Source organism: Procambarus clarkii, chromosome 18, assembly GCF_040958095.1.
Source record: "Procambarus clarkii isolate CNS0578487 chromosome 18, FALCON_Pclarkii_2.0, whole genome shotgun sequence".
NCBI lineage: Eukaryota > Metazoa > Arthropoda > Malacostraca > Decapoda > Cambaridae > Procambarus > Procambarus clarkii.
In genome coordinates, this window is record NC_091167.1 from 43,911,986 (window position 1) to 43,938,827 (window position 26,842).

The 26,842-nt window shown below is 49.9% G+C and overlaps 3 protein-coding genes across 6 annotated transcripts in view; 2 read left to right on the forward strand and 1 right to left on the reverse strand.

Annotated features, from left to right (window-relative positions):
- LOC123754463 (short-chain dehydrogenase/reductase family 16C member 6) overlaps positions 1-1,955 on the reverse strand; it is a 111,435-nt gene extending 109,480 nt beyond the window's left edge. For 2 of the 3 annotated variants that reach the window (XM_045736899.2, XM_045736900.2), the window contains exon 1: positions 1,799-1,955. The gene's annotated coding sequence lies outside the window, so the exon portion shown is untranslated. Of the gene's footprint in view, positions 1-1,723; positions 1,743-1,798 lie in introns of those variants that run through there. The other variant, XM_069326566.1, reaches the window with a different exon arrangement.
- The window catches only part of LOC123754653 (mucin-4-like), a 44,926-nt gene extending 32,019 nt beyond the window's left edge, over positions 1-12,907 (forward strand). The window contains exons 2-4 of the mRNA XM_069326866.1: positions 9,134-11,528; positions 11,626-12,312; positions 12,409-12,907. Of these exons, the coding sequence (XP_069182967.1) occupies positions 9,134-11,528; positions 11,626-12,312; positions 12,409-12,907 (3,581 nt within the window). The remainder of the gene's footprint in view (positions 1-9,133; positions 11,529-11,625; positions 12,313-12,408) is intronic.
- Positions 1-26,842, forward strand: part of Balat (Beta-alanine transporter) — a 122,957-nt gene that overhangs the window by 57,264 nt on the left and 38,851 nt on the right. The window contains exon 2 of one of the 2 annotated variants that reach the window (XM_069326564.1): positions 15,643-15,789. The exons of the other annotated variant lie outside the window; for it this stretch is intronic. The gene's annotated coding sequence lies outside the window, so the exon portion shown is untranslated. The remainder of the gene's footprint in view (positions 1-15,642; positions 15,790-26,842) is intronic. 2 annotated transcript variants of the gene reach the window in all.

Below are 26,842 nucleotides of genomic sequence, written 5' to 3' on the forward strand. Positions count from 1 at the left end.
ATGTATTGTGTAGTGTGGTGGTGATGTACTGTGTAGTGTGGTGGTGATGTATTGTGTAGTGTGGTGGTGATGTACTGTGTAGTGTGGTGGTGATGTACTGTGTAGTGTGGTGGTGATGTACTGTGTAGTGTGGTGGTGATGTACTGTGTAGTGTGGTGGTGATGTACTGTGTAGTGTGGTGGTGACGTGACACCACAGCCGTGTGGACAGCGCCCTCTATGCTCCTCGTATTAAGGTTATCACTTGATAACAAGACCTTCATCTCCCCGCCACGATAACTGTAGTAGGGTGGTTACGAGGCCCAGACTAGCTCAGGGCTCCTTATATATAGATTCATTTTTTTTAACCTAAATGGTTTTAAAATGTGATGCCAATCGATGAGCTGTCTCCCCCCCCCCCCCCAGAGAACATTCACAAGAACAGTAACACACATTCAACCAATACACAAACATGTGGTAAAATAATGCGGCAAATACATACGGTTATATATATATATATATATATATATATATATATATATATATATATATATATATATATATATATATATTTTATTAAATATGACCGAAAAAGTAAGATTAATAATTCTAACACGAATTTTCTCAATCTTTCGTACATTATGCTTCACTGTTGGAGGTAAATCAAAAATCACCTCCAACAGTGAAGCATAATGTACGAAAGATTGAGAAAATTCGTGTTAGAATTATTAATCTTACTTTTTCGGTCATATTTAATAAAATATGTCTACAGGAAAGACTGCTACCAAAATATACTAATATATATATATATATATATATATATATATATATATATATATATATATATATATATATATATATATATATATATATATATATATATATATAAATTTGCCTTTTATATATTTTATATATAAAAGGCAAATTTATTGGACAGCATCACTGATCTTGCGAGTGCATGGGTACTCCACTACAACACTCCACTACAACACTCCACTACAACACTCCACTACAACACTCCACTACAACACTCCACTACAACACTCCACTACAACACTCCACTACAACACTCCACTACAACACTCCACTACAACACTCCACTACAACACTCCACTACAACACTCCACTACAACACTCCACTACAACACTCCACTACAACACCCCACTACAACACTCCACTACAACACTCCACTACAACACTCCACTAGAACAAAACTGTACAACACATTATTACCACAACACCGTTCGTTATAAATCATTTTGTCCGGGTCAGGCAGCCTGAGCATATATAAATGTTATGGTTATACCGAGGCTTGCCCAAGCTCGCCCTACTGACGCTCCTAGGAAGCAACACTTCAGTAGCTGACATAACTACTGGGTACCTATGTACCGCTAGGTGAACAGAGGCATTAGGTGATGAGGAACGTCCCCAATCATTTGATCCGTCAAGAATTTCCGTTACGAGTCGAGAACGAACTATCGAAGAATTCAATTCAGTTAAATTTCTTTCTTTATTATGCACCCCATACCCATCCCGTGGGCGGTGGTGTAAAGGATTACAGAGGCACATAATCGGTTCTAGGAATTACTTCGTATGGCCAGACTATGTAATTTATTACAAATATAAATCAAACTTTTTCAAAGCTGTCAAATTGAACTTTACAAAAAATCAACGTCATCATTCACTCAACACACAAACTATTGTGTTTACAAATATAAGACAAAGATCCTGCAAGTATACTCACTTTAGTTTCGATTTACAAAGAATATCTAAACTGACATCTTCTGAAGTATGCGGCCAGACAACGAACGTTACTTACTTAGTTGGTAACGTCGATAACGCGTGTAAACAATCTAAGAGGAGATACGACACATGCGCGTGTTGGAGCGCGAGCGAGCGGCACAACCTCCCTCTCCCGTCACTGATCAACAACTGGCTGGCGCCGGCCCGGCCAGGCTCGGCGTGTCTGCTGCCCATCAGTTGAGGGACAATGAGAGCGCCCGTGGGGACGGGCAGGCTACCCAGCCCGTCCTCTGTCCTATCCACCGTCCCTAACATCGCTAAACTGACGTCCTAAATCACACGAACCTAACGTTCGAAGACACTACAACAGAAGACGGAACATCACATCATTTTAGGAGTCACTATGGTTTTTGGTACAGCTTTGTTTATGTCGCTGCTAACACCCGTATGCACTCTATCATACCACTGACTGTGGAGGTACCCACCACACCACACTGTGGAGGTACCCACCACACCACACTGTGGAGGTACCCACCAAACCACACTGTGGAGGTACCCACCACACCACACTGTGGAGGTACCCACCAAACCACACTGTGGAGGTACCCACCACACCACACTGTGGAGGTACCCACCACACCACACTGTGGAGGTACCCACCACACCACACTGTGGAGGTACCCACCACACCACACTGTGGAGGTACCCACCACACCACACTGTGGAGGTACCCAGCACACCACACTGTGGAGGTACCCACCACACCACACTGTGGAGGTACCCACCACACTGTGGAGGTACCCACCACACCACACTGAGGAGGCACCCACCACACCACACTGTGGAGGTACCCACCACACCACACTGAGGAGGCACCCACCACACCACACTGTGGAGGTACCCACCACACCACACTGTGGAGGCACCCACCACACCACACTGTGGAGGTACCCACCACACCACACTGTGGAGGTACCCACCACACCACACTGTGGAGGTACCCACCACACCACACTGTGGAGGTACCCACCACACCACACTGTGGAGGTACCCACCACACCACACTGTGGAGGTACCCACCACACCACACTGTGGAGGTACCCACCACACCACACTGTGGAGGTACCCACCACACCACACTGTGGAGGTACCCACCACACCACACTGTGGAGGTACCCACCACACCACACTGTGGAGGTACCCACCACACCACACTGTGGAGGTACCCACCACACCACACTGTGGAGGTACCCACCACACCACACTGTGGAGGTACCCACCACACCACACTGTGGAGGTACCCACCACACCACACTGTGGAGGTACCCACCACACCACACTGTGGAGGTACCCACCACACCACACTGTGGAGGTACCCAGCACACCACACTGTGGAGGTACCTACCACACCACACTGTGGAGGTACCCACCACACCACACTGTGGAGGTACCTACCACACCACACACCACGGAAGTAACTACCACACCACACACCACGGAAGTAACTACCACACCACACACCACGGAAGTAACTACCACACCACACACCACGGAAGTAACTACCACACCACACACCACGGAAGTAACTACCACACCACACACCACGGAAGTAACTACCACACCACACACCACGGAAGTAACTACCACACCACACACCACGGAAGTAACTACCACACACCACGGAAGTAACTACCACACCACACACCACGGAAGTAACTACCACACCACACACCACGGAAGTAACTACCACACCACACATCACGGAAGTAACTACCACACACCACGGAAGTAACTACCACACCACACACCACGGAAGTAACTACCACACCACACACCACGGAAGTAACTACCACACCACACACCACGGAAGTAACTACCACACCACACATCACGGAAGTAACTACCACACACCACGGAAGTAACTACCACACCACACATCACGGAAGTAACTACCACACCACACACCACGGAAGTAACTACCACACACCACGGAAGTAACTACCACACCACACACCACGGAAGTAACTACCACACCACACACCACGGAAGTAACTACCACACACCACGGAAGTAACTACCACACCACACACCACGGAAGTAACTACCACACACCACGGAAGTAACTACCACACCACACACCACGGAAGTAACTACCACACACCACGAAAGTAACTACCACACCACACATCACGGAAGTAACTACCACACATCACGGAAGTAACTACCACACCACACACCACGGAAGTAACTACCACACCACACACCACGGAAGTAACTACCACACACCACGGAAGTAACTACCACACACCACGGAAGTAACTACCACACACCACACCACGGAAGTAACTACCACACCACACATCACGGAAGTAACTACCACACCACACACCACGGAAGTAACTACCACACCACACATCACGGAAGTAACTACCACACATCACGGAAGTAACTACCACACCACACACCACGGAAGTAACTACCACACACCACGGAAGTAACTACCACACCACACACCACGGAAGTAACTACCACACACCACGAAAGTAACTACCACACCACACATCACGGAAGTAACTACCACACCACACACCACGGAAGTAACTACCACACACCACGGAAGTAACTACCACACACCACGGAAGTAACTACCACACACCACACCACGGAAGTAACTACCACACCACACATCACGGAAGTAACTACCACACCACACACCACGGAAGTAACTACCACACACCACGGAAGTAACTACCACACCACACACCACGGAAGTAACTACCACACACCACGGAAGTAACTACCACACCACACATCACGGAAGTAACTACCACACCACACACCACGGAAGTAACTACCACACACCACGGAAGTAACTACCACACACCACACCACGGAAGTAACTACCACACACCACGGAAGTAACTACCACACACCACACCACGGAAGTAACTACCACACACCACGGAAGTAACTACCACACACCACGGAAGTAACTACCACACCACACACCACGGAAGTAACTACCACACCACACACCACGGAAGTAACTACCACACCACACATCACGGAAGTAACTACCACACCACACACCACGGAAGTAACTACCACACACCACACCACGGAAGTAACTACCACACCACGGAAGTAACTACCACACACCACACCACGGAAGTAACTACCACACACCACACCACGGAAGTAACTACCACACCACACACCACGGAAGTAACTAACACACAACACACCACGGAAGTAACTACCACACACCACGGAAGTAACTACCACACCACACACCACGGAAGTAACTACCACACCACACACCACGGAAGTAACTACCACACACCACGGAAGTAACTACCACACACCACGGAAGTAACTACCACACACCACGGAAGTAACTACCACACCACACACCACGGAAGTAACTACCAAACCACACACCACGGAAGTAACTACCACACCACACACCACGGAAGTAACTACCACACACCACACCACGGAAGTAACTACCACACCACACACCACGGAAGTAACTACCACACCACACACCACGGAAGTAACTACCACACACCACGGAAGTAACTACCACACATCACGGAAGTAACTATCACACCACACACCACGGAAGTAACTACCACACCACACACCACGGAAGTAACTACCACACCACACACCACGGAAGTAACTACCACACACCACGGAAGTAACTACCACACACCACGGAAGTAACTACCACACCACACACCACGGAAGTAACTACCACACCACACACCACGGAAGTAACTACCACACCACACACCACGGAAGTAACTACCACACACCACGGAAGTAACTACCACACACCACGGAAGTAACTACCACACCACACACCACGGAAGTAACTACCACACCACACACCACGGAAGTAACTACCACACCACACACCACGGAAGTAACTACCACACACCACGGAAGTAACTACCACACACCACACCACGGAAGTAACTACCACACCACACACCACACACCACGGAAGTAACTACCACACACCACGGAAGTAACTACCACACACCACACCACGGAAGTAACTACCACACCACACACCACACACCACGGAAGTAACTACCAAACCACACACCACGGAAGTAACTACCACACACACACCACGGAAGTAACTACCACACACCACACCACGGAAGTAACTACCACACCACACACCACGGAAGTAACTACCACACCACACACCACGGAAGTAACTACCACACACCACGGAAGTAACTACCACACATCACGGAAGTAACTATCACACCACACACCACGGAAGTAACTACCACACCACACACCACGGAAGTAACTACCACACCACACACCACGGAAGTAACTACCACACACACCACGGAAGTAACTACCACACACCACGGAAGTAACTACCACACCACACACCACGGAAGTAACTACCACACCACACACCACGGAAGTAACTACCACACCACACACCACGGAAGTAACTACCACACACCACGGAAGTAACTACCACACACCACGGAAGTAACTACCACACCACACACCACGGAAGTAACTACCACACCACACACCACGGAAGTAACTACCACACACCACGGAAGTAACTACCACACCACACACCACGGAAGTAACTACCACACCACACACCACGGAAGTAACTACCACACCACACACCACGGAAGTAACTACCACACCACACATCACGGAAGTAACTACCACACACCACGGAAGTAACTACCACACCACACACCACGGAAGTAACTACCACACACCACGGAAGTAACTACCACACCACACACCACGGAAGTAACTACCACACCACACACCACGGAAGTAACTACCACACCACACACCACGGAAGTAACTACCACACCACACATCACGGAAGTAACTACCACACACCACGGAAGTAACTACCACACCACACATCACGGAAGTAACTACCACACACCACGGAAGTAACTACCACACCACACACCACGGAAGTAACTACCACACCACACACCACGGAAGTAACTACCACACCACACACCACGGAAGTAACTACCACACACCACGGAAGTAACTACCACACCACACACCACGGAAGTAACTACCACACCACACACCACGGAAGTAACTACCACACACCACGGAAGTAACTACCACAACACACGGAAGTAACTACCACACCACACACCACGGAAGTAACTACCACACCCACACACCACGGAAGTAACTACCACACACACCACGGAAGTAACTACCACACCACACACCACGGAAGTAACTACCACACCACACACCACGGAAGTAACTACCACCACACCACGGAAGTAACTACCACACCACACTCACGGAAGTAACTACCACACCACACACACGGAAGTAACTACCACACAACACCACGGAAGTAACTACCACACCCACGGAAGTAACTACCACACACCACGGAAGTAACTACCACACACACACACGGAAGTAACTACCACACACACCACGGAAGTAACTACCACACCACACATCACGGAAGTAACTACCACACCACACACCACGGAAGTAACTACCACACCACACACCACGGAAGTAATTACCACACACCACGGAAGTAACTACCACACCACACATCACGGAAGTAACTACCACACCACACACCACGGAAGTAACTACCACACCACACATCACGGAAGTAACTACCACACCACACACCACGGAAGTAACTACCACACCACACACCACGGAAGTAACTACCACACCACACACCACGGAAGTAACTACCACACACCACGGAAGTAACTACCACACACCACGGAAGTAACTACCACACCACACATCACGGAAGTAACTACCACACCACACACCACGGAAGTAACTACCACACACCACACCACGGAAGTAACTACCACACCACACACCACGGAAGTAACTACCACACACCACGGAAGTAACTACCACACCACACATCACGGAAGTAACTACCACACCACACACCACGGAAGTAACTACCACACCACACACCACGGAAGTAACTACCACACACCACGGAAGTAACTACCACACACCACGGAAGTAACTACCACACCACACATCACGGAAGTAACTACCACACCACACACCACGGAAGTAACTACCACACACCACACCACGGAAGTAACTACCACACCACACACCACGGAAGTAACTACCACACACCACGGAAGTAACTACCACACCACACACCACAGAAGTAACTACCACACACCACGGAAGTAACTACCACACCACACATCACGGAAGTAACTACCACACCACACACCACGGAAGTAACTACCACACACCACACATCACGGAAGTAACTACCACACACCACGGAAGTAACTACCACACACCACACATCACGGAAGTAACTACCACACACCACACATCACGGAAGTAACTACCACACACCACGGAAGTAACTACCACACGCCACACATCACGGAAGTAACTACCACACACCACACACCACGGAAGTAACTACCACACCACACACCACGGAAGTAACTACCACACCACACACCACGGAAGTAACTACCACACACCACACATCACGGAAGTAACTACCACACACCACGGAAGTAACTACCACACACCACACACCACGGAAGTAACTACCACACACCACGGAAGTAACTACCACACACCACGGAAGTAACTACCACACACCACGGAAGTAACTACCACACCACACACCACGGAAGTAACTACCACACACCACGGAAGTAACTACCACACACCACGGAAGTAACTACCACACACCACGGAAGTAACTACCACACCACACACCACGGAAGTAACTACCACACACCACGGAAGTAACTACCACACCACACACCACGGAAGTAACTACCACACACCACGGAAGTAACTACCACACCACACACCACGGAAGTAACTACCACTACGTAAGCAGGAGACGCACTACATGCTCTGAATGAACACACACCCAGAGCGCGTGTTAGTATTCCTGAGTGTCAGTATAGAGGGCGCTGCCTCAGAGTACACACACACACACACACACACACACACACACACACACACACACACACACACACACACACACACACACACACACACACACACACACACACACACACACACACACACACACACACACACACACACACGTGGTTAGAATAAAATTATTGCCTAAAAATTAGGCTGTGGTTGTTCCTGGTTTGGTTGTATGTGTTAAACTCAAATAATTTATAATGTGAGCAGGATTACTATGAACTATTTACATGGGAACCAATTTGCCCTCTTCAAGTGGTGCTCTCTTCAAGTGGCGCCCCCTTCAAGTGGCGCCCCCTTCAAGTGGCGCCCCCTTCAAGTGGTGCTCTCTTCAAGTGGCGCCCCCTTCAAGTGGCGCCCCCTTCAAGTGGTGCTCTCTTCAAGTGACGCCCTCTTCAAGTGACGCCCTCTTCAAGTGGCGCCCTCTTCAAGAGGCGCCCCCTTCAAGTGGCGCCCTCTTCAAGTGACGCCCTCTTCAAGTGGCGCCCTCTTCAAGAGGCGCCCCCTTCAAGTGGCGCCCTCTTCAAGTGGCGCCCCCTTCAAGTGGTGCCCTCTTCAAGTGGTGCCCTCTTCAAGTGGCGCCCCCATCAAGTGGCGCCCCCTTCAAGTGGTGCCCTCTTCAAGTGGTGCCCTCTTCAAGTGGTGCCCTCTTCAAGTGGCGCCCCCATCAAGTGGCGCCCCCTTCAAGTGGTGCTCTCTTCAAGTGGCGCCCCCATCAAGTGGCGCCCCCTTCAAATGGTGCTCTCTTCAAGTGGCGCCCTCTTCAAGTGGCGCCCCCTTCAAGTGGTGCCCTCTTCAAGTGGTGCCCTCTTCAAGTGGTGCCCTCTTCAAGTGGCGCCCCCATCAAGTGGCGCCCCCTTCAAGTGGTGCTCTCTTCAAGTGGCGCCCCCATCAAGTGGCGCCCCCTTCAAGTGGTGCTCTCTTCAAGTGGCGCCCCCATCAAGTAGCGCCCCCTTCAAGTGGTGCTCTCTTCAAGTGGCGCCCTCTTCAAGTGGCGCCCCCATCAAGTGGCGCCCTCTTCAAGTGGCGCCCCCATCAAGTGGCGCCCCCTTCAAGTGGTGCCCTCTTCAAGTGGCGCCCCCATCAAGTGGCGCCCCCTTCAAGTGGTGCTCTCTTCAAGTGGCGCCCTCTTCAAGTGGCGCCCCCATCAAGTGGCGCCCTCTTCAAGTGGCGCCCCCATCAGGTGGCGCCCCCTTCAAGTGGTGCTCTCTTCAAGTGGCGCCCCCATCAAGTGGCGCCCCCTTCAAGTGGTGCTCTCTTCAAGTGGCGCCCCATCAAGTGGCGCTCTCTTCAAGTGGCGCCCTCTTCAAGTGCGCCCCCTTCAAGTGGTGCCCTCTTCAAGTGGCGCCCCCATCAAGTGGCGCCCCCTTCAAGTGGTGCCCTCTTCAAGTGGCGCCCCCATCAAGTGACGCCCCCATCAAGTGGCGCCCCCATCAAGTGGCGCCCCCTTCAAGTGGTGCCCTCTTCAAGTGGCGCCCTCTTCAAGTGACGCCCCCATCAAGTGACGCCCCCTTCAAGTGGTGCCCCCATCAAGTGGCGCCCCCATCAAGTGGCGCCCCCTTCAAGTGGTGCTCTCTTCAAGTGGCGCCCCCATCAAGTGGTGCTCTCTTCAAGTGGCGCCCCCATCAAGTGGCGCCCCCTTCAAGTGGTGCTCTCTTCAAGTGGCGCCCCCTTCAAGTGGTGCTCTCTTCAAGTGGCGCCCCCATCAAGTGGCGCCCCCTTCAAGTGGTGCCCTCTTCAAGTGGTGCCCTCTTCAAGTGGTGCCCTCTTCAAGTGGCGCCCCCATCAAGTGGCGCCCCCTTCAAGTGGTGCCCTCTTCAAGTGGTGCCCTCTTCAAGTGGCGCCCCCATCAAGTGGCGCCCCCTTCAAGTGGTGCCCTCTTCAAGTGGTGCCCTCTTCAAGTGGTGCCCTCTTCAAGTGGCGCCCCCATCAAGTGGCGCCCCCTTCAAGTGGTGCTCTCTTCAAGTGGCGCCCCCATCAAGTGGCGCCCCCTTCAAGTGGTGCTCTCTTCAAGTGGCGCCCTCTTCAAGTGGCGCCCCCTTCAAGTGGTGCCCTCTTCAAGTGGTGCCCTCTTCAAGTGGTGCCCTCTTCAAGTGGCGCCCCCATCAAGTGGCGCCCCCTTCAAGTGGTGCTCTCTTCAAGTGGCGCCCCCATCAAGTGGCGCCCCCTTCAAGTGGTGCTCTCTTCAAGTGGCGCCCCCATCAAGTAGCGCCCCCTTCAAGTGGTGCTCTCTTCAAGTGGCGCCCTCTTCAAGTGGCGCCCCCATCAAGTGGCGCCCTCTTCAAGTGGCGCCCCCATCAAGTGGCGCCCCCTTCAAGTGGTGCCCTCTTCAAGTGGCGCCCCCATCAAGTGGCGCCCCCTTCAAGTGGTGCTCTCTTCAAGTGGCGCCCTCTTCAAGTGGCGCCCCCATCAAGTGGCGCCCTCTTCAAGTGGCGCCCCCATCAGGTGGCGCCCCCTTCAAGTGGTGCTCTCTTCAAGTGGCGCCCCCATCAAGTGGCGCCCCCTTCAAGTGGTGCTCTCTTCAAGTGGCGCCCCCATCAAGTGGCGCCCCCTTCAAGTGGTGCTCTCTTCAAGTGGCGCCCCATCAAGTGGCGCTCTCTTCAAGTGGCGCCCTCTTCAAGTGCGCCCCCTTCAAGTGGTGCCCTCTTCAAGTGGCGCCCCCATCAAGTGGCGCCCCCTTCAAGTGGTGCCCTCTTCAAGTGGCGCCCCCATCAAGTGACGCCCCCATCAAGTGGCGCCCCCATCAAGTGGCGCCCCCTTCAAGTGGTGCCCTCTTCAAGTGGCGCCCTCTTCAAGTGACGCCCCCATCAAGTGACGCCCCCTTCAAGTGGTGCCCCCATCAAGTGGCGCCCCCATCAAGTGGCGCCCCCTTCAAGTGGTGCTCTCTTCAAGTGGCGCCCCCATCAAGTGGTGCTCTCTTCAAGTGGCGCCCCCATCAAGTGGCGCCCCCTTCAAGTGGTGCTCTCTTCAAGTGGCGCCCCCTTCAAGTGGTGCTCTCTTCAAGTGGCGCCCCCATCAAGTGACGCCCCCATCAAGTGACGCCCCCTTCAAGTGGTGCCCCCATCAAGTGGCGCCCCCATCAAGTGGCGCCCCCTTCAAGTGGTGCTCTCTTCAAGTGGCGCCCCCATCAAGTGGCGCCCCCTTCAAGTGGTGCTCTCTTCAAGTGGCGCCCCCATCAAGTGGCGCCCTCTTCAAGTGGCGCCCCCATCAAGTGGCGCCCTCTTCAAGTGGCGCCCCCATCAAGTGGCGCCCCCTTCAAGTGGTGCCCTCTTCAAGTGGCGCCCCCATCAAGTGGCGCCCCCTTCAAGTGGCGCCCTCTTCAAGTGGCGCCCCCATCAAGTGGCGCCCCCTTCAAGTGACGCCCTCTTCAAGTGGCGCCCCCATCAAGTGGCGCCCCCTTCAAGTGGCGCCCTCTTCAAGTGGCGCCCTCTTCAAGTGGCGCCCCCATCAAGTGGCGCCCCCTTCAAGTGGCGCCCTCTTCAAGTGGCGCCCTCTTCAAGTGGCGCCCCCATCAAGTGGCGCCCCCTTCAAGTGGTGCCCTCTTCAAGTGGCGCCCCCATCAAGTGGCGCCCCCTTCAAGTGACGCCCTCTTCAAGTGGCGCCCCCATCAAGTGGCGCCCTCTTCAAGTGGCGCCCCCTCAAGTGGCGCCCTCTTCAAGTGGCGCCCCCTTCAAGTGGCGCCCTCTTCAAGTGGCGCCCCCTTCAAGTGGCGCCCTCTTCAAGTGGCGCCCCCTTCAAGTGGTGCTCTCTTCAAGTGGCGCCCCCATCAAGTGGCGCCCTCTTCAAGTGGCGCCCCCATCAAGTGGCGCCCCCTTCAAGTGGTGCCCTCTTCAAGTGGCGCCCCCATCAAGTGGCGCCCCCTTCAAGTGGTGCTCTCTTCAAGTGGCGCCCTCTTCAAGTGACGCCCTCTTCAAGTGACGCCCTCTTCAAGTGGCGCCCCCATCAAGTGGCGCCCTCTTCAAGTGGCGCCCCCTTCAAGTGGCGCCCTCTTCAAGTGGCGCCCCCTTCAAGTGGCGCCCTCTTCAAGTGGCGCCCCCTTCAAGTGGCGCCCTCTTCAAGTGACGCCCTCTTCAAGTGGCGCCCCCTTCAAGTGGCGCCCTCTTCAAGTGGCGCCCCCTTCAAGTGGCGCCCTCTTCAAGTGACGCCCTCTTCAAGTGACGCCCTCTTCAAGTGACGCCCTCTTCAAGTGCCGCCCCCTTCAAGTGGTGCCCTCTTCAAGTGGTGCCCTCTTCAAGAGGCGCCCCCTTCAAGAGGCGCCCCCTTCAAGTGGCGCCCCCTTCAAGTGGCACCCCCGCCAAGTGGTGCCCCCTTCAAGTGGCACCCCCGCCAAGTGGTGCCCTCTTCAAGAGGCGCCCCCTTCAAGTGGCGCCCCCTTCAAGTGGCGCCCCCTTCAAGTGGCACCCCCGCCAAGTGGTGCCCCATTCAAGTGGCGCCCCCTTCAAGTGGTGTCTCTTCAAGTGGCGCCCCCTTCAAGTAGCGCCCTCTTCAAGTGGCGTCCCCTTCAGATGGCGCCCTCTTCAAGTGACGCCCCCGCCAAGTAGTGCCCCCTTCAAGTGGCGTCCTCTTCAAGTGACGCCCCCGCCAAGTGGTGCCCCCTTCAAGTGGCGCCCCCTTCAGATGGCGCCCTCTTCAAGTAGCGCCCCCGCCAAGTAGTGCCCCCTTCAAGTGGCGCCCTCTTCAAGTGACGCCCCCGCCTAGTGGTGCCCCCTTCAAGTGGCGCCCCCTTCAAGTGGCGCCCCCGCCAAGTGGTGCCCCCTTTAAGTGGCACCCCCGCAAAGTGGTGCCCCGCTTGGTGGGGTTTGGGCAAAATGTGACCCACCGCCGCTTTCAGTAATTGGCATATTTTCGGTATAAAAAGTCGGAATTTCAAACTGCGAATACGTGCAGAGAGCCAGAATTTGGCTCCAAAATATGGCTCAGGTGTCGAATTTGGAATGTTTGGGATATTTTGAAAACTGCAGGGGGGTTTGGGCAAAATATTACCCACCGCTGCTTTCAGTAATTGGCATATTTTCAGAATAAAAAGTAGGAATTTCAAACTGCGAATCATTGAATAGAGACAGAATTTGGCTCAGGTGTCGAATTTGTGATGTTTGGGATATTTTGAAAACTGCAGGGGGGTTTGGGCAAAATGTGACCCAACGCCGCTTTCAGTAATTGGCATATTTTCGGTATAAAAATTCGGAATTTCAAACTGCGAATACGTGCAGAGAGCCAGAATTTGACTCCAAAATATGGCTCAGGTGTCGAATTTGATATGTTTCGGATATTTTGAAAACAGCAGGGGGGTTTGGGCAAAATGTGACCCACCGCCGCTTTCAGTAATTGACATATTTTCGATATAAAAATTCGGAATTTCAAACTGCGAATACGTGCAGAGAGCCAGAATTTGGCTCCAAAATATGGCTCAGGTGTCGAATTTGGGATGTTTGGGATATTTTGAAAACTGTAGGGACGCATTCATAAACTTTTACATGCTGTTCGTTCAAAATAGAAATTTTCTCAAATATAAATTAATATTATAATATATTAGTATATTGTGCATATATAGGCATAGGTTAGGTTAAGTGTTTAGGTTCTGTTGGCGATTATTTGTATTTGTAGTACGTGGGTGAAGCATTTACAGCGTTGTGGTTCGAACAAAATTCGTCAGTGAAGCACTTGTTCCGGAAGTGTTCGAACGTCATCAGTTATGAGTCGTGTGTAAACCGTTTTTCATTCTTAAACAGCTGGGGTATGACGGGTGGATGGAATGGACTTAATTTTGGCCTTTATTTATGAGGACTGGCATCAAAATGATCTTTAACAGCTAATTCGATATTAGAATAGAAGAAAGACATTATACCCGGAATACGAAGCTCCCGTATTTATCTTTTTTTCTGAACCATATGCTGGATTTTAGTCTCATTAAAATATCCGCTTCTCGTTTAACGTTATGGGGATGTTGGGTGTTAACTGAAACTATATCTTGGGTGTTGAGCACTTCTCTCTTCAAGTAATATGAAAGGAGTGACCTGTATAAGGCATAGACGCTCTTGTATGACTGGTGCAGCTGGGCACCTTCACCTTAAAAGTCCTTGTTCCTTTTATCTTTAAAATGTAGAATATATCTTAGGAATTGATAAATACATATCAGATATTTGATTAATGATGCTGCGTGAATTTTCCGAGCAGAATCTAAATGGTCTTCCAAAGCAGCACTTTGAAAAAAGAGGTAAAAGCATTGTAATACTGTCCGCCAAATTTGTGGTACATAATAATTACACCTCCGCTGTGTAAAATGTACCGAAATAGTACTTTTTCGCAATGTAAGACCACAATACAGCTTGCTTCAAATTGTATTGTTTTGATACAATTCATCCCTTTACGGTGGTTGGTTTCCCCAATTTTTTATTTATTTTATTTTATTTTATATATATATATACAAGAAGGTACATTGGGTTTGTGAGAATACATTGGATAGTACAGTATTTACATTCTTGTAAAGCCACTAGTACGCGCAGCGTTTCGGGCAGGTCCTTAATCTAGCAGATAATTTTAAGTAGGTAATTTCTATCAGAATTGATAAATGATAAAAATACATTACAAGAGAAAAATGAGATGAGAGAGATAAGTAGGTATATTAAACACTTGTACATAATCCAGAAATCCCTCCTCTTCCCCCCCCCCACCCCATCCCACTATGAAGAACCTCGGACTTATATACTTACTTTTTTCGCAGTAGGTGCTAAATATTTCCAATATGGTGACAGAATTCTCATATTTCCTGTAGGCAGTGAGCAGCACAGCTGTTATTCTTTACTATCTTTCCCAATATACCCACCCCCGGTCCCCTCATATTAGCAGGAAGTCAGGATTATCCCTAGGTCTCCCCCAGGATGTCAGGATGATCCCTAGTTCTCCCCCCAGGAAGTCAGGGGTTACTCCCCGCCGAGGCGCTTGGACTCCCCCGGGTGGTCGCCAATGCTCCCTGCCGCGTCTCAGTCAGTGCAGATTCAGAGGACGCACGGGAAGGTCACGCGCTGCTCTCTACATCCCCGCTTGTAAAACGCTTCAGTAAGCTTATGAATTGTTTTAGTGAATAATATTAACTGAAGGTCTGTGTGTGCTATCTTGAGTGCTTGTGCTATATAACTTGTGAATAAGCTGAAAACTTTTAATAGACAGATTTTTCACGATTTAAACATGAAGATTGGACTTAGAATATCAGTTAAGCGAGCTTAAAATTTGAGGTACAAATGTCAGTAACAGGTGTAACCTGTGTAGCAACAAGTGTCCCAGACCAGCGGGTATGGTACAACAAGTGCAGCGGTACAGTAGTAGTGACGGTACATCAGTAGCTCTAGTGGTGCACCAGCAGCACTAGCTGTACAGCCACAGGTGTAGAGGGTGAAGCAACAGGTGTTGGGGAGTGAAGCAACACGTGTAGGGAGGTGAAGCAACAAGTGTAGGGACGTGAAGCAACAAGTGTAGGGAGGTGAAGCAACAGGTGTAGGGAGGTGAAGCAACAGGTGTAGGGAGGTGAAGCAACAGGTGTAGGGAGGTGAAGCAACAGGTGTAGGGAGGCAACCCGTCCTCGACTCAAGTCCATTACATCCAGCGGTCAACCCCACAGACGCACTCATATATTTTAACATGCTGTTCATTCAAAACGGGAATTTTCTCAATTATAAATTAATATTATAATATATTAGCATATTGTGTATATATAGGCATAGGTTAGGTTAGGTTAGGTGTTTAGGTTCTGTTGGTGATTATTTGTATTTGTATTACGTGGGTGAAGCATTTACAGCGTTGTGGTTCGAACAAAATTCGTCAGTGAAGCACTTGTTCCGGATATGTTCGAACGTCAGCAGTTGTGAGTCGTGTGTAAACCGCTTTTCATTCATAAACAGGGGGTTTGGTGGGTGCATGGAATCACTTTTGGATCTTTGTTTGGAGGACGGGCTGAGGGAGGTGAAGCAACAGGTGTAGGGAGGTGAAGCAACAAGTGTAGGGAGGTGAAGCAACAAGTGTAGGGAGGTGAAGCAACAGGTGTAGGGAGGTGAAGCAACAAGTGTAGGGGGTGAAGCAACAGGTGTAGGGAGGTGAAGCAACAGGTGTAGGGAGGTGAAGCAAAAGGTGTAGGGAGGTGAAGCAAAAGGTGTAGGGAGGTGAAGCAACAGGTGTGGGGTGAAGTGACAGATGTACTGGGGGAAACAACAGGTGTAGGGGTAAAGAAACAGGTGTGGGGGAGGAAACAGGTGGGATGGGTTAACCAGCAGGTGTGGGGATATAAACAAATCCTTGTTAGCGTCAACACACGCTGCCAGGCCTTGTACATTACCACCACCACTAGCGTGACACCCTGCCTGGCCTCGTTCATTACCACCACCACTAGCGTGACACCCTGCTAGGCCTCGTTCATTACCACCACCACTAGCGTGACACCCTGCCAGGCCTCGTTCATTACCACCACCACTAGCGTGACACCCTGCCTGGCCTCGTTCATTACCACCACCACTAGCGTGACACCCTGCCTGGCCTCGTTCATTACCACCACCACTAGCGTGACACCCTGCCTGGCCTCGTTCATTACCACCACCACTAGCGTGACACCCTGCCAGGCCTCGTTCATTACCACCACCACTAGCGTGACACCCTGCCAGGCCTCGGCCATTACCACTAGCGTGACACCCTGCCAGGCCTCGTTCATTACCACCACCACTAGCGTGACACCCTGCCAGGCCTCGTTCATTACCACCACCACTAGCGTGACACCCTGCCAGGCCTCGGCCATTACCACTAGCGTGACACCCTGCCAGGCCTCGTTCATTACCACCACCACTAGCGTGACACCCTGCCTGGCCTCGTTCATTACCACCACCACTAGCGTGACACCCTGCCAGGCCTCGTTCATTACCACCACCACTAGCGTGACACCCTGCCAGGCCTCGGCCATTACCACCACCACTAGCGTGACACCCTGCCAGGCCTCGTTCATTACCACTAGGGTGACACACTGCCAGGCCTCGTTCATTACCACTAGGGTGACACTGCCAGGCCTCGTTCATTAGCACCACCACTAGGGTGACACACTGCCAGGCCTCGTTCATTAGCACCACCACTAGGGTGACACACTGCCAGGCCTCGTTCATTAGCACCACCACTAGCGTGACACACTGCCAGGCCTCGTTCATTACCACTAGGGTGACACCCTGCCAGGCCTCGTTCATTACCACTAGGGTGACACTGCCAAGCCTCGTTCATTACCACTAGGGTGACACCCTGCCAGGCCTCGTTCATTACCACTAGGGTGACACCCTGCCAGGCCTCGTTCATTACCACTAGGGTGACACCCTGCCAGGCCTCGTTCATTACCACTAGGGTGACACACTGCCAGGCCTCGTTCATTACCACTAGGGTGACACCCTGCCAGGCCTCGTTCATTACCACTAGAGTGACACCCTGCCAGGCCTCGTTCATTACCACTAGGGTGACACTGCCAGGCCTCGTTCGTTACCACTAGGGTGACACCCTGCCAGGCCTCGTTCATTACCACTAGGGTGACACACTGCCAGATCTTGTTCATTACCACCACCACTAGCGTGACACCCTGCCAGGCCTCGTTCATTACCACCACCACTAGCGTGACACCCGGCCAGGCCTCGTTCATTACCACCACCACTAGCGTGACACCCTGCCAGGCCTCGTTCATTACCACCACCACTAGCGTGACACCCTGCCAGGCCTCGTTCATTACCACCACTAGCGTGACACCCTGCCAGGCCTCGTTCATTACCACCACCACTAGCGTGACACCCTGCCAGGCCTCGTTCATTACCACCACCACTAGCGTGACACCCTGCCTGGCCTCGTTCATTACCACCACCACTAGCGTGACACCCTGCCAGGCCTCGGCCATTACCACCACCACTAGCGTGACACCCTGCCAGGCCTCGGCCATTACCACCACCACTAGCGTGACACCCTGCCAGGCCTCGTTCATTACCACTAGGGTGACACACTGCCAGGCCTCGTTCATTAGCACCACCACTAGGGTGACACACTGCCAGGCCTCGTTCATTAGCACCACCACTAGCGTGACACACTGCCAGGCCTCGTTCATTACCACTAGGGTGACACCCTGCCAGGCCTCGTTCATTACCACTAGGGTGACACACTGCCAGGCCTCGTTCATTACCACTAGGGTGACACCCTGCCAGGCCTCGTTCATTACCACTAGGGTGACACCCTGCCAGGCCTCGTTCATTACCACTAGGGTGACACACTGCCAGGCCTCGTTCATTACCACTAGGGTGACACCCTGCCAGGCCTCGTTCATTACCACTAGGGTGACACCCTGCCAGGCCTCGTTCATTACCACTAGGGTGACACACTGCCAGGCCTCGTTCATTACCACCACCACTAGCGTGACACCCTGCCAGGCCTCGTTCATTACCACCACCACTAGCGTGACACCCTGCCTGGCCTCGTTCATTACCACCACCACTAGCGTGACACCCTGCCTGGCCTCGTTCATTACCACCACCACTAGCGTGACACCCTGCCAGGCCTCGTTCATTACCACCACTAGCGTGACACCCTGCCTGGCCTCGTTCATTACCACCACCACTAGCGTGACACCCTGCCAGGCCTCGTTCATTACCACCACCACTAGCGTGACACCCTGCCTGGCCTCGTTCATTACCACCACCACTAGCGTGACACCCTGCCTGGCCTCGTTCATTACCACCACCACTAGCGTGACACCCTGCCTGGCCTCGTTCATTACCACCACCACTAGCGTGACACCCTGCCTGGCCTCGTTCATTACCACCACCACTAGCGTGACACCCTGCCTGGCCTCGTTCATTACCACCACCACTAGCGTGACACCCTGCCTGGCCTCGTTCATTACCACCACCACTAGCGTGACACCCTGCCTGGCCTCGTTCATTACCACCACCACTAGCGTGACACCCTGCCAGGCCTCGTTCATTACCACCACCACTAGCGTGACACCCTGCCTGGCCTCGTTCATTACCACCACCACTAGCGTGACACCCTGCCTGGCCTCGTTCATTACCACCCATCATTAGCCGTGTGACGGTTCCTGATTAACTAATCAGTATTCCCAATATGGACGGCACAGAGTGGTAATAGTTGTGGCTCTAACAAGTCGCCTGTTTAATAGTCCAGCCAATCAGACCGCCCTGTGTATCTCTTATCTCATTGTGATTACAGAATGCAAAAAAAGATATTACAATATTCCGCCAGTCTCGCTTGACTACCATGTAAACAAGAGCCAGATGGCCGGTAGAGGAGTAACAACATTGTTATACAAGGACAACAACACCACCAACAGGTTATAAATACCGTTTGGGGGGGGGGGGGTTGAGAGCCTATCCTCCTTAAGTGAAAGTACCTATTGTAACCATGTGGTCTACAGTACAACTATGTCGTAATGGACAAAAAAAATCCCAAATTTATTTTCATATTTTTTTCAATTTCAAATTACGTCCAAATTCGGCCATACGGGCAAACGGCCAAAAGCGACGTTCTTTTTAAGAGGACAAGTTGCTGGACAACCAGAAAGTAGACTTTTGTAGTAATGAATTTGAACAAACCCGAAATGTTTAATTATTTATTTGTTAAATCTAAATACAAGCTATCTGAAGCCTAATGTTGTAAATATATTACAGTAGACCATCGAATGTTTAATTTTATTTTTTAAGTTTTTTTTCGGACTCAAAAAGAATTACAAGAAGTGGCTTACCGGGGCTGGATTACTGCATATTGATACGAGCGACGAGAGAGTACTATCAACACAGGAGGATGGGTCGTGGCCTGAATATTCAAATACTTGTGTTGTTAATTGAAGGTAAGAAAACCGAGGCTGTGTGACGCAGTACTGTGGGCTTCCTGTTGGCGGTGAGGCTACCTTGGGTGGGTGTGTGTGTGTGTACTCACCTAATTGTGCTTGCGGGGGTTGAGCTCTGGCTCTTTGGTCCCGCCTCTCAACCGTCAATCAACTGGTGTACAGATTCCTGAGCCTATTGGGCTCTATCATATCTACATTTGAAACTGTGTATGGAGTCAGCCTCCACCACATCACTTCCTAATGCATTCCATTTACTAACTACTCTGACACTGAAAAAGTTCTTTCTAATGTCTCTGTGGCTCATTTGGGTACTCAGCTTCCACCTGTGTCCCCTTGTTCGCGTCCCACCAGTGTTGAATAGTTCATCCTTGTTTACCCGGTCGATTCCCCTGAGGATTTTGTAGGTTGTGATCATGTCCCCCCTTACTCTTCTGTCTTCCAGTGTCGTAAGGTGCATTTCCCGCAGTCTTTCCTCATAACTCATGCCTCTTAGTTCTGGGACTAGTCTAGTAGCATACCTTTGGACTTTTTCCAGCTTCGTCTTGTGCTTGACAAGGTACGGGCTCCATGCTGGGGCCGCATACTCCAGGATTGGTCTTACATATGTGGTGTACAAGATTCTGAATGATTCCTTACACAGGTTCCTGAACGCCGTTCTGATGTTAGCCAGCCTCGCATATGCCGCAGACGTTATTCTCTTTATGTCAGGAGACAGGTTTGGTGTGATATCAACTCCTAGATCTTTCTCTCTGTCTGTTTCATTAAGTACTTCATCTCCTATTCTGTATCCTGTGCCTGGCCTCATGTTTCCACTGCCTAGTTTCATTACTTTGCATTTACTCGGGTTGAACTTCAACAGCCATTTGTTGGACAATTCACTCAGTCTATCCAGATCATCTTGTAGCCTCCTACTATCATCCTCTGTTTCAATCCTCCTCATAATTTTTGCATCGTCGGCAAACATTGAGAGGAACGAATCTATACCCTCTGGGAGATCATTTACATATACCAGAAACAGTATAGGTCCAAAGACTGACCCCTGCGGGACTCCACTTGTGACGTCTCGCCAATCTGAGACCTCACCCCTCACACAGACTCGTTGTCTCCTGTTGCTTAGGTACGCCTCTATCCACCGGAGTACCTTCCCTCTCACTCCAGCCTGCATCTCCAACTTTCGCACTAGCCTCTTGTCTGGCACTGTATCAAAGGCTTTCTGACAATCCAAAAATATGCAGTCTGCCCACCCTTCTCTTTCTTGCCTTATTTTTGTTGCCTGGTCGTAGAATTCAAGTAACCCTGTGAGGCAGGACCTGCCATCCCTGAACCCATGTTGATGCTGTGTTACAAAGTTCCTTCGCTCCAGATGCTCCACTAGTTTTTTTCGCACAATCTTCTCCATCAGCTTGCATGGTATGCAGGTTAGGGACACTGGCCTGTAGTTCAGTGCCTCCTGTCTATCCCCTTTCTTGTATATCGGGACTACGTTAGCTGCTTTCCAAATATCTGGCAGTTCCCCTGTTGCCAGTGATTTGTTATACACTATGGAGAGTGGTAGGCTCAGTTCTCTTGCTCCTTCCTTTAGAACCCAAGGGGAGATTCCATCTGGGCCTATAGCCTTTGTCTCATCCAACTCTAGTAAACACTTCCTTACTTCCCCACTGGTAATCTCAAACTCTTCCAGTGGTTCCTGGTTAGCTATTCCCTCACTTACCTCTGGAATTTCTCCTTGCTCTAAGGTGAAGACCTCCTGGAATTTCTTATTCAATTCCTCACACACTTCCTTGTCATTTGTAGTGAATCCTTCCGCCCCTATCCTTAATCTCATAACCTGTTCCTTTACTGTTGTTTTTCTCCTAATGTGGCTATGCAACAATTTAGGCTGAGTCTTTGCCTTGCTTGCGATGTCATTTTGTGTGTGTGTGTGTGTGTGTGTGTGTGTGTGTGTGTGTGTGTGTGTGTGTGTGTGTGTGTGTGTGTGTGTGTGTGTGTGTGTGTGCTGGGGAGGGGTGTTGTTGATTATTATTCTCTACTGTTGTAATCACCCTTTGCTTCTTGGCTATACCTTTCCCCTTTGCCTCTTGGCTATACCTTCCTCCTTTGCCTCTTGGCTATACCTTCCCCCTTTGCCTCTTGGCTATACCTTCCCCCTTTGCCTCTTGGCTATACTTTCTCCCTTTGCCTCTTGGCTATACCTTCCCCCTTTGCCTCTTGGCTATACCTTCCCCCTTTGCCTCTTGACTATACCTTCCCCCTTTGCCTCTTGGCTATACCTTCCCCCTTTGCCTCTTGGCTATACCTTCCTCCTTTGCCTCTTGGCTATACTTTCTCCCTTTGCCTCTTGGCTATACCTTCCCCCTTTGCCTCTTGGCTATACCTTCCCCCTTTGCCTCTTGGCTATACCTTCCCCCTTTGCCTCTTGGCTATACCTTCCTCCTTTGCCTCTTGGCTATACCTTCCCCCGTTGCCTCTTGGCTATACCTTCCCCCGTTGCCTCTTGGCTATACCTTTCCGTCTTCTCTTGCGTTGCTCATTCCCTCTCTGCGCTTTCCGTGCCCGTGCTTCGTACCTCACGCCTCTCCCTCTCTTTCTCCCTCTGCCTCCTACCCCAGTTATTTATCAAGAGTAGTTAACGTTTCCTTCTAGTGTCCCTGGACACTCTATCGTCTAACCACTTGTGATGGACGGTAGAGAGACGGTCTCGCTTCATGCAGGTCGGCGTTCAATCCCCGACCGTCCAATGGGTGGGCACCATTCCTCTCCCCCGTCCCATTCCAAATCCCTTCCAAGTGCTATTTCGTCTTAATGGCTTGGGGCTTTCCCCTGAAAATTCCCTCCCTACCTTAGCCATACTTGTTTTCTGGATAATTGTGTATGACGATACTACTGTCTTCACTATATATATATATATATATATATATATATATATATATATATATATATATATATATATATATATATATATATATATATATATATATTTAATATATATATATATCAAGGCTGCATGGGTGTCCCAGCTTTTATTCACTATTAATTACTTGTTTAATTGTAATATTAACTGACAGAATTCCTCATTAGGTGTTTTTTAAAGCTGCCGCCGCCGCCGCCCTCAAACATCAGAGGAAACACATTTAGTTTAAAAGACGAATTTGCGTTATTATATTTGTAATATTTACTATTGTAGCCGTTCTGGCGAGTTTTTTTTTTTTTTTTAGCTATTGTCTTGGAATTTACAGCTTAAGCGGGCAGGATATCTTGGGTTTATTTCCTTAAGGGTGAGAAATCATCTTCATTTGGGTAGCCTATATTTTTATCCTGCGTGAGATATTATTTGCTATCCTGCGTGAGATATTATTTGCTATCCTGAGTGAGATATTATTTGCTATCCTGAGTGAGATATTATTTGCTATCCTGAGTGAGATATTATTTGCTATCCTGCGTGAGATATTATTTGCTATCCTGAGTGAGATATTATTTGCTATCCTGAGTGAGATATTATTTGCTATCCTGAGTGAGATATTATTTGCTATCCTGAGTGAGATATTATTTGCTATCCTGCGTGAGATATTATTTGCTATCCTGAGTGAGATATTATTTGCTATCCTGCGTGAGATATTATTTGCTATCCTGCGTGAGATATTATTTGCTATCCTGCGTGTGTGAGTGAATCACTTGGGATACTTCATAGAAGCGCCCTGTAACTTGTGCGTTACTTTTAGTACCAATGAGATCAACAGTGTCACGTCTTGTTCATTCATCGATTCATGGTTTTATTATGCACCCCATACCCATCCCGTGGACGTGGTGGAAAGGGTTACAGAGGTACTTGATCAGTTGGGGAACTGAAGGTGGTGTTGGCAGAGTTGTTCCTTTGGCCTTTCCTAGTATGAGAAGTGACCAAGTCCTGGGAAGGTTTTTTGTCAGTGTTCGACCTTTTTTTTTTGGGGGGGGGGGGGGACGAGGAGGGTTTCTATGTGTGGGTCGTCAGTTAGGTTAGGTTCGGGCAGGTTAGTACATTTGTATAGTGACGGTGTAAACGCTGGAGAAGACGGCCTTGATGTTCTCGTGAAATATAGGCAGTCATTTATAGTATATTTGTATCGTATACCAAATATGATTTGCCAATTTTGTTGTATAAATTTCTTGTGCACCAGTTATATGAATTGTTGTTTTATATATTGAAGGTTGTATATTTTTAGTGAAGGTTTACAGTTTTTTATTATAATAATAATAATTTATTTCAATAAAGTACATACATAGCTGCAGTGTTACAGTACAAACATTGTGTTTGATTTAAAGAAAGAGGTAGTACATACAATACCTAAAGCCACTAGTACGCATAATGTTTCGGGCAAACGCTATGAGAGATTACGCAAACGACAGCTTCTGAACGAGTAACATAAGAACATAAGAACATGAGAACAAAGGTAACTGCAGAAGGCCTATTGGCCCATACGAGGCAGCTCCTATTTATAACCACCCAATCCCACTCATATACTTGTCTTGGAGGTGGGGTCCCTCGATTGAAACAATCGAGGGACCCCACCTCCAGCACGTCATTGAACTTGTATGACAAAGTAATAGGTATTTACTACCATATAAACTACAAGACCATACAAATTATAAGATTACTATAGTGTTGACTGCAGATGAGACCAAAACGGGAGGGGGGGGGGGGGTAGGAATAGGAATGGGGATAGGCTGTTCCTCACCCCCCCCCCCCCCATCCCTACCTCTGTAGCCTCATATAGGACCACAACGCCTCATATTTCTACAATATTACTCTCATTTCCTAGAGTTTCATGTGTTGCTGTTTTCATATACCTTTCGGCGTATTTATGCCTGGCGTGACTCTTGCTGGGCTCTGGCCAGACACCACCACCGGGTAATGGATTTATTGGTGTTTACAATATGGTTTGGCTTCCATTTTTTGTATCTGTGGTATCAAAGTAACGTGTTAAGAAATCCTCTTGATTGCCACTAGAAATGCACGCAGGCATCTTTGTTACGAAATGGTTTGTTAACCTACTAAGCAGTTGGTCCGTAGATATTGAAAGTTAAGGGCAACCTTGCACAAGAAAGTATGTTTTGGCTTAATAGAGAATTGAGAAATGTCATCATCGCTTTTATCACAATAGTATTTACTACGGCGACATCTAATACGAGAACATGAAACGTGTCCCTTTGCGGAAGTTAATAGGTACCTGGGGACAGATTCACGAAGCAGTTACGCAAGTACTTACGAACGTGTATATCTTTCCTCAATCTTTGACGGCTTTGTTTACAATTATTAAACAGTTAATGAGCTCCGAAGCACCAGGAGGCTGTTTATAACAATAACAACAGTTGATTGGGAAGCTTTCATGCTTGTAAACTGTTTAATAAATGTAAGCAAAGCCGTCAAAGATTGAGGAAAGATGTACACGTTCGTAAGTACTTGCTTAAGTGCTTTCGTGAATCTAGCCCCTGGGAGTTAGACAGCTACTATGTGCTGCTTCCTGTGGATGTGTAACAAAAAGGAGGCCTGGTCGAGGACCGAGCCGTGGGGACGCTAAGCCCCGAAATCATCTCAAGATAACACCTCAAGATGGCTGCCACTGTTCCCTGGGACTTGGGTATCGGCGGTTTTGGAAGTTATTATTATATTCGTGATCTGGTTTTTGTATTAAATTTCCATTCCATATTTATCGTGGGTTTGTTATGTAATGAACAACTCCACAAGGGCCGTGGCGAGGATTCGAACCTGCGTCCAAGAGCATCCCAGACGCTGCCTTAATCGACTGAGCTACGACATGGTCAAAAGAGTTGAAACCGAAGTTCTATTGAACTTACTGGATCCTGCAGCCTCTCCGAGGCACAAACCAGAGTTTTACACAACTCCCCCCCTGCACTCGAGCTATGTCAATAGGCCGTTCTACCGCTTCGCCCTTACTTCATTACACACAGAAATCACAATTGCGTGATGCATCAAATGAACAAATCCACAAGGGCCGTGACGAGGATTCGAACCTGCGTCCAGGTTAGAATCCAGGTTTAAGGCAGCGTCTGGCATGCTCTTGGACGCAGGTTCGAATCCTCGCCACGGCCCTTGTGGAGTTGTTCATTTGATGCATCACGCAATTGTGATTTCTGTGTATAATTTTGTTATGTAATGTTTTACCACGTTATCGCTCTTTAGCCTTGTTATTGTTGTTTCCAGAATTACCCCCCTCCCCCCCCCGCTCCTTACCCCCACCATTACCACCT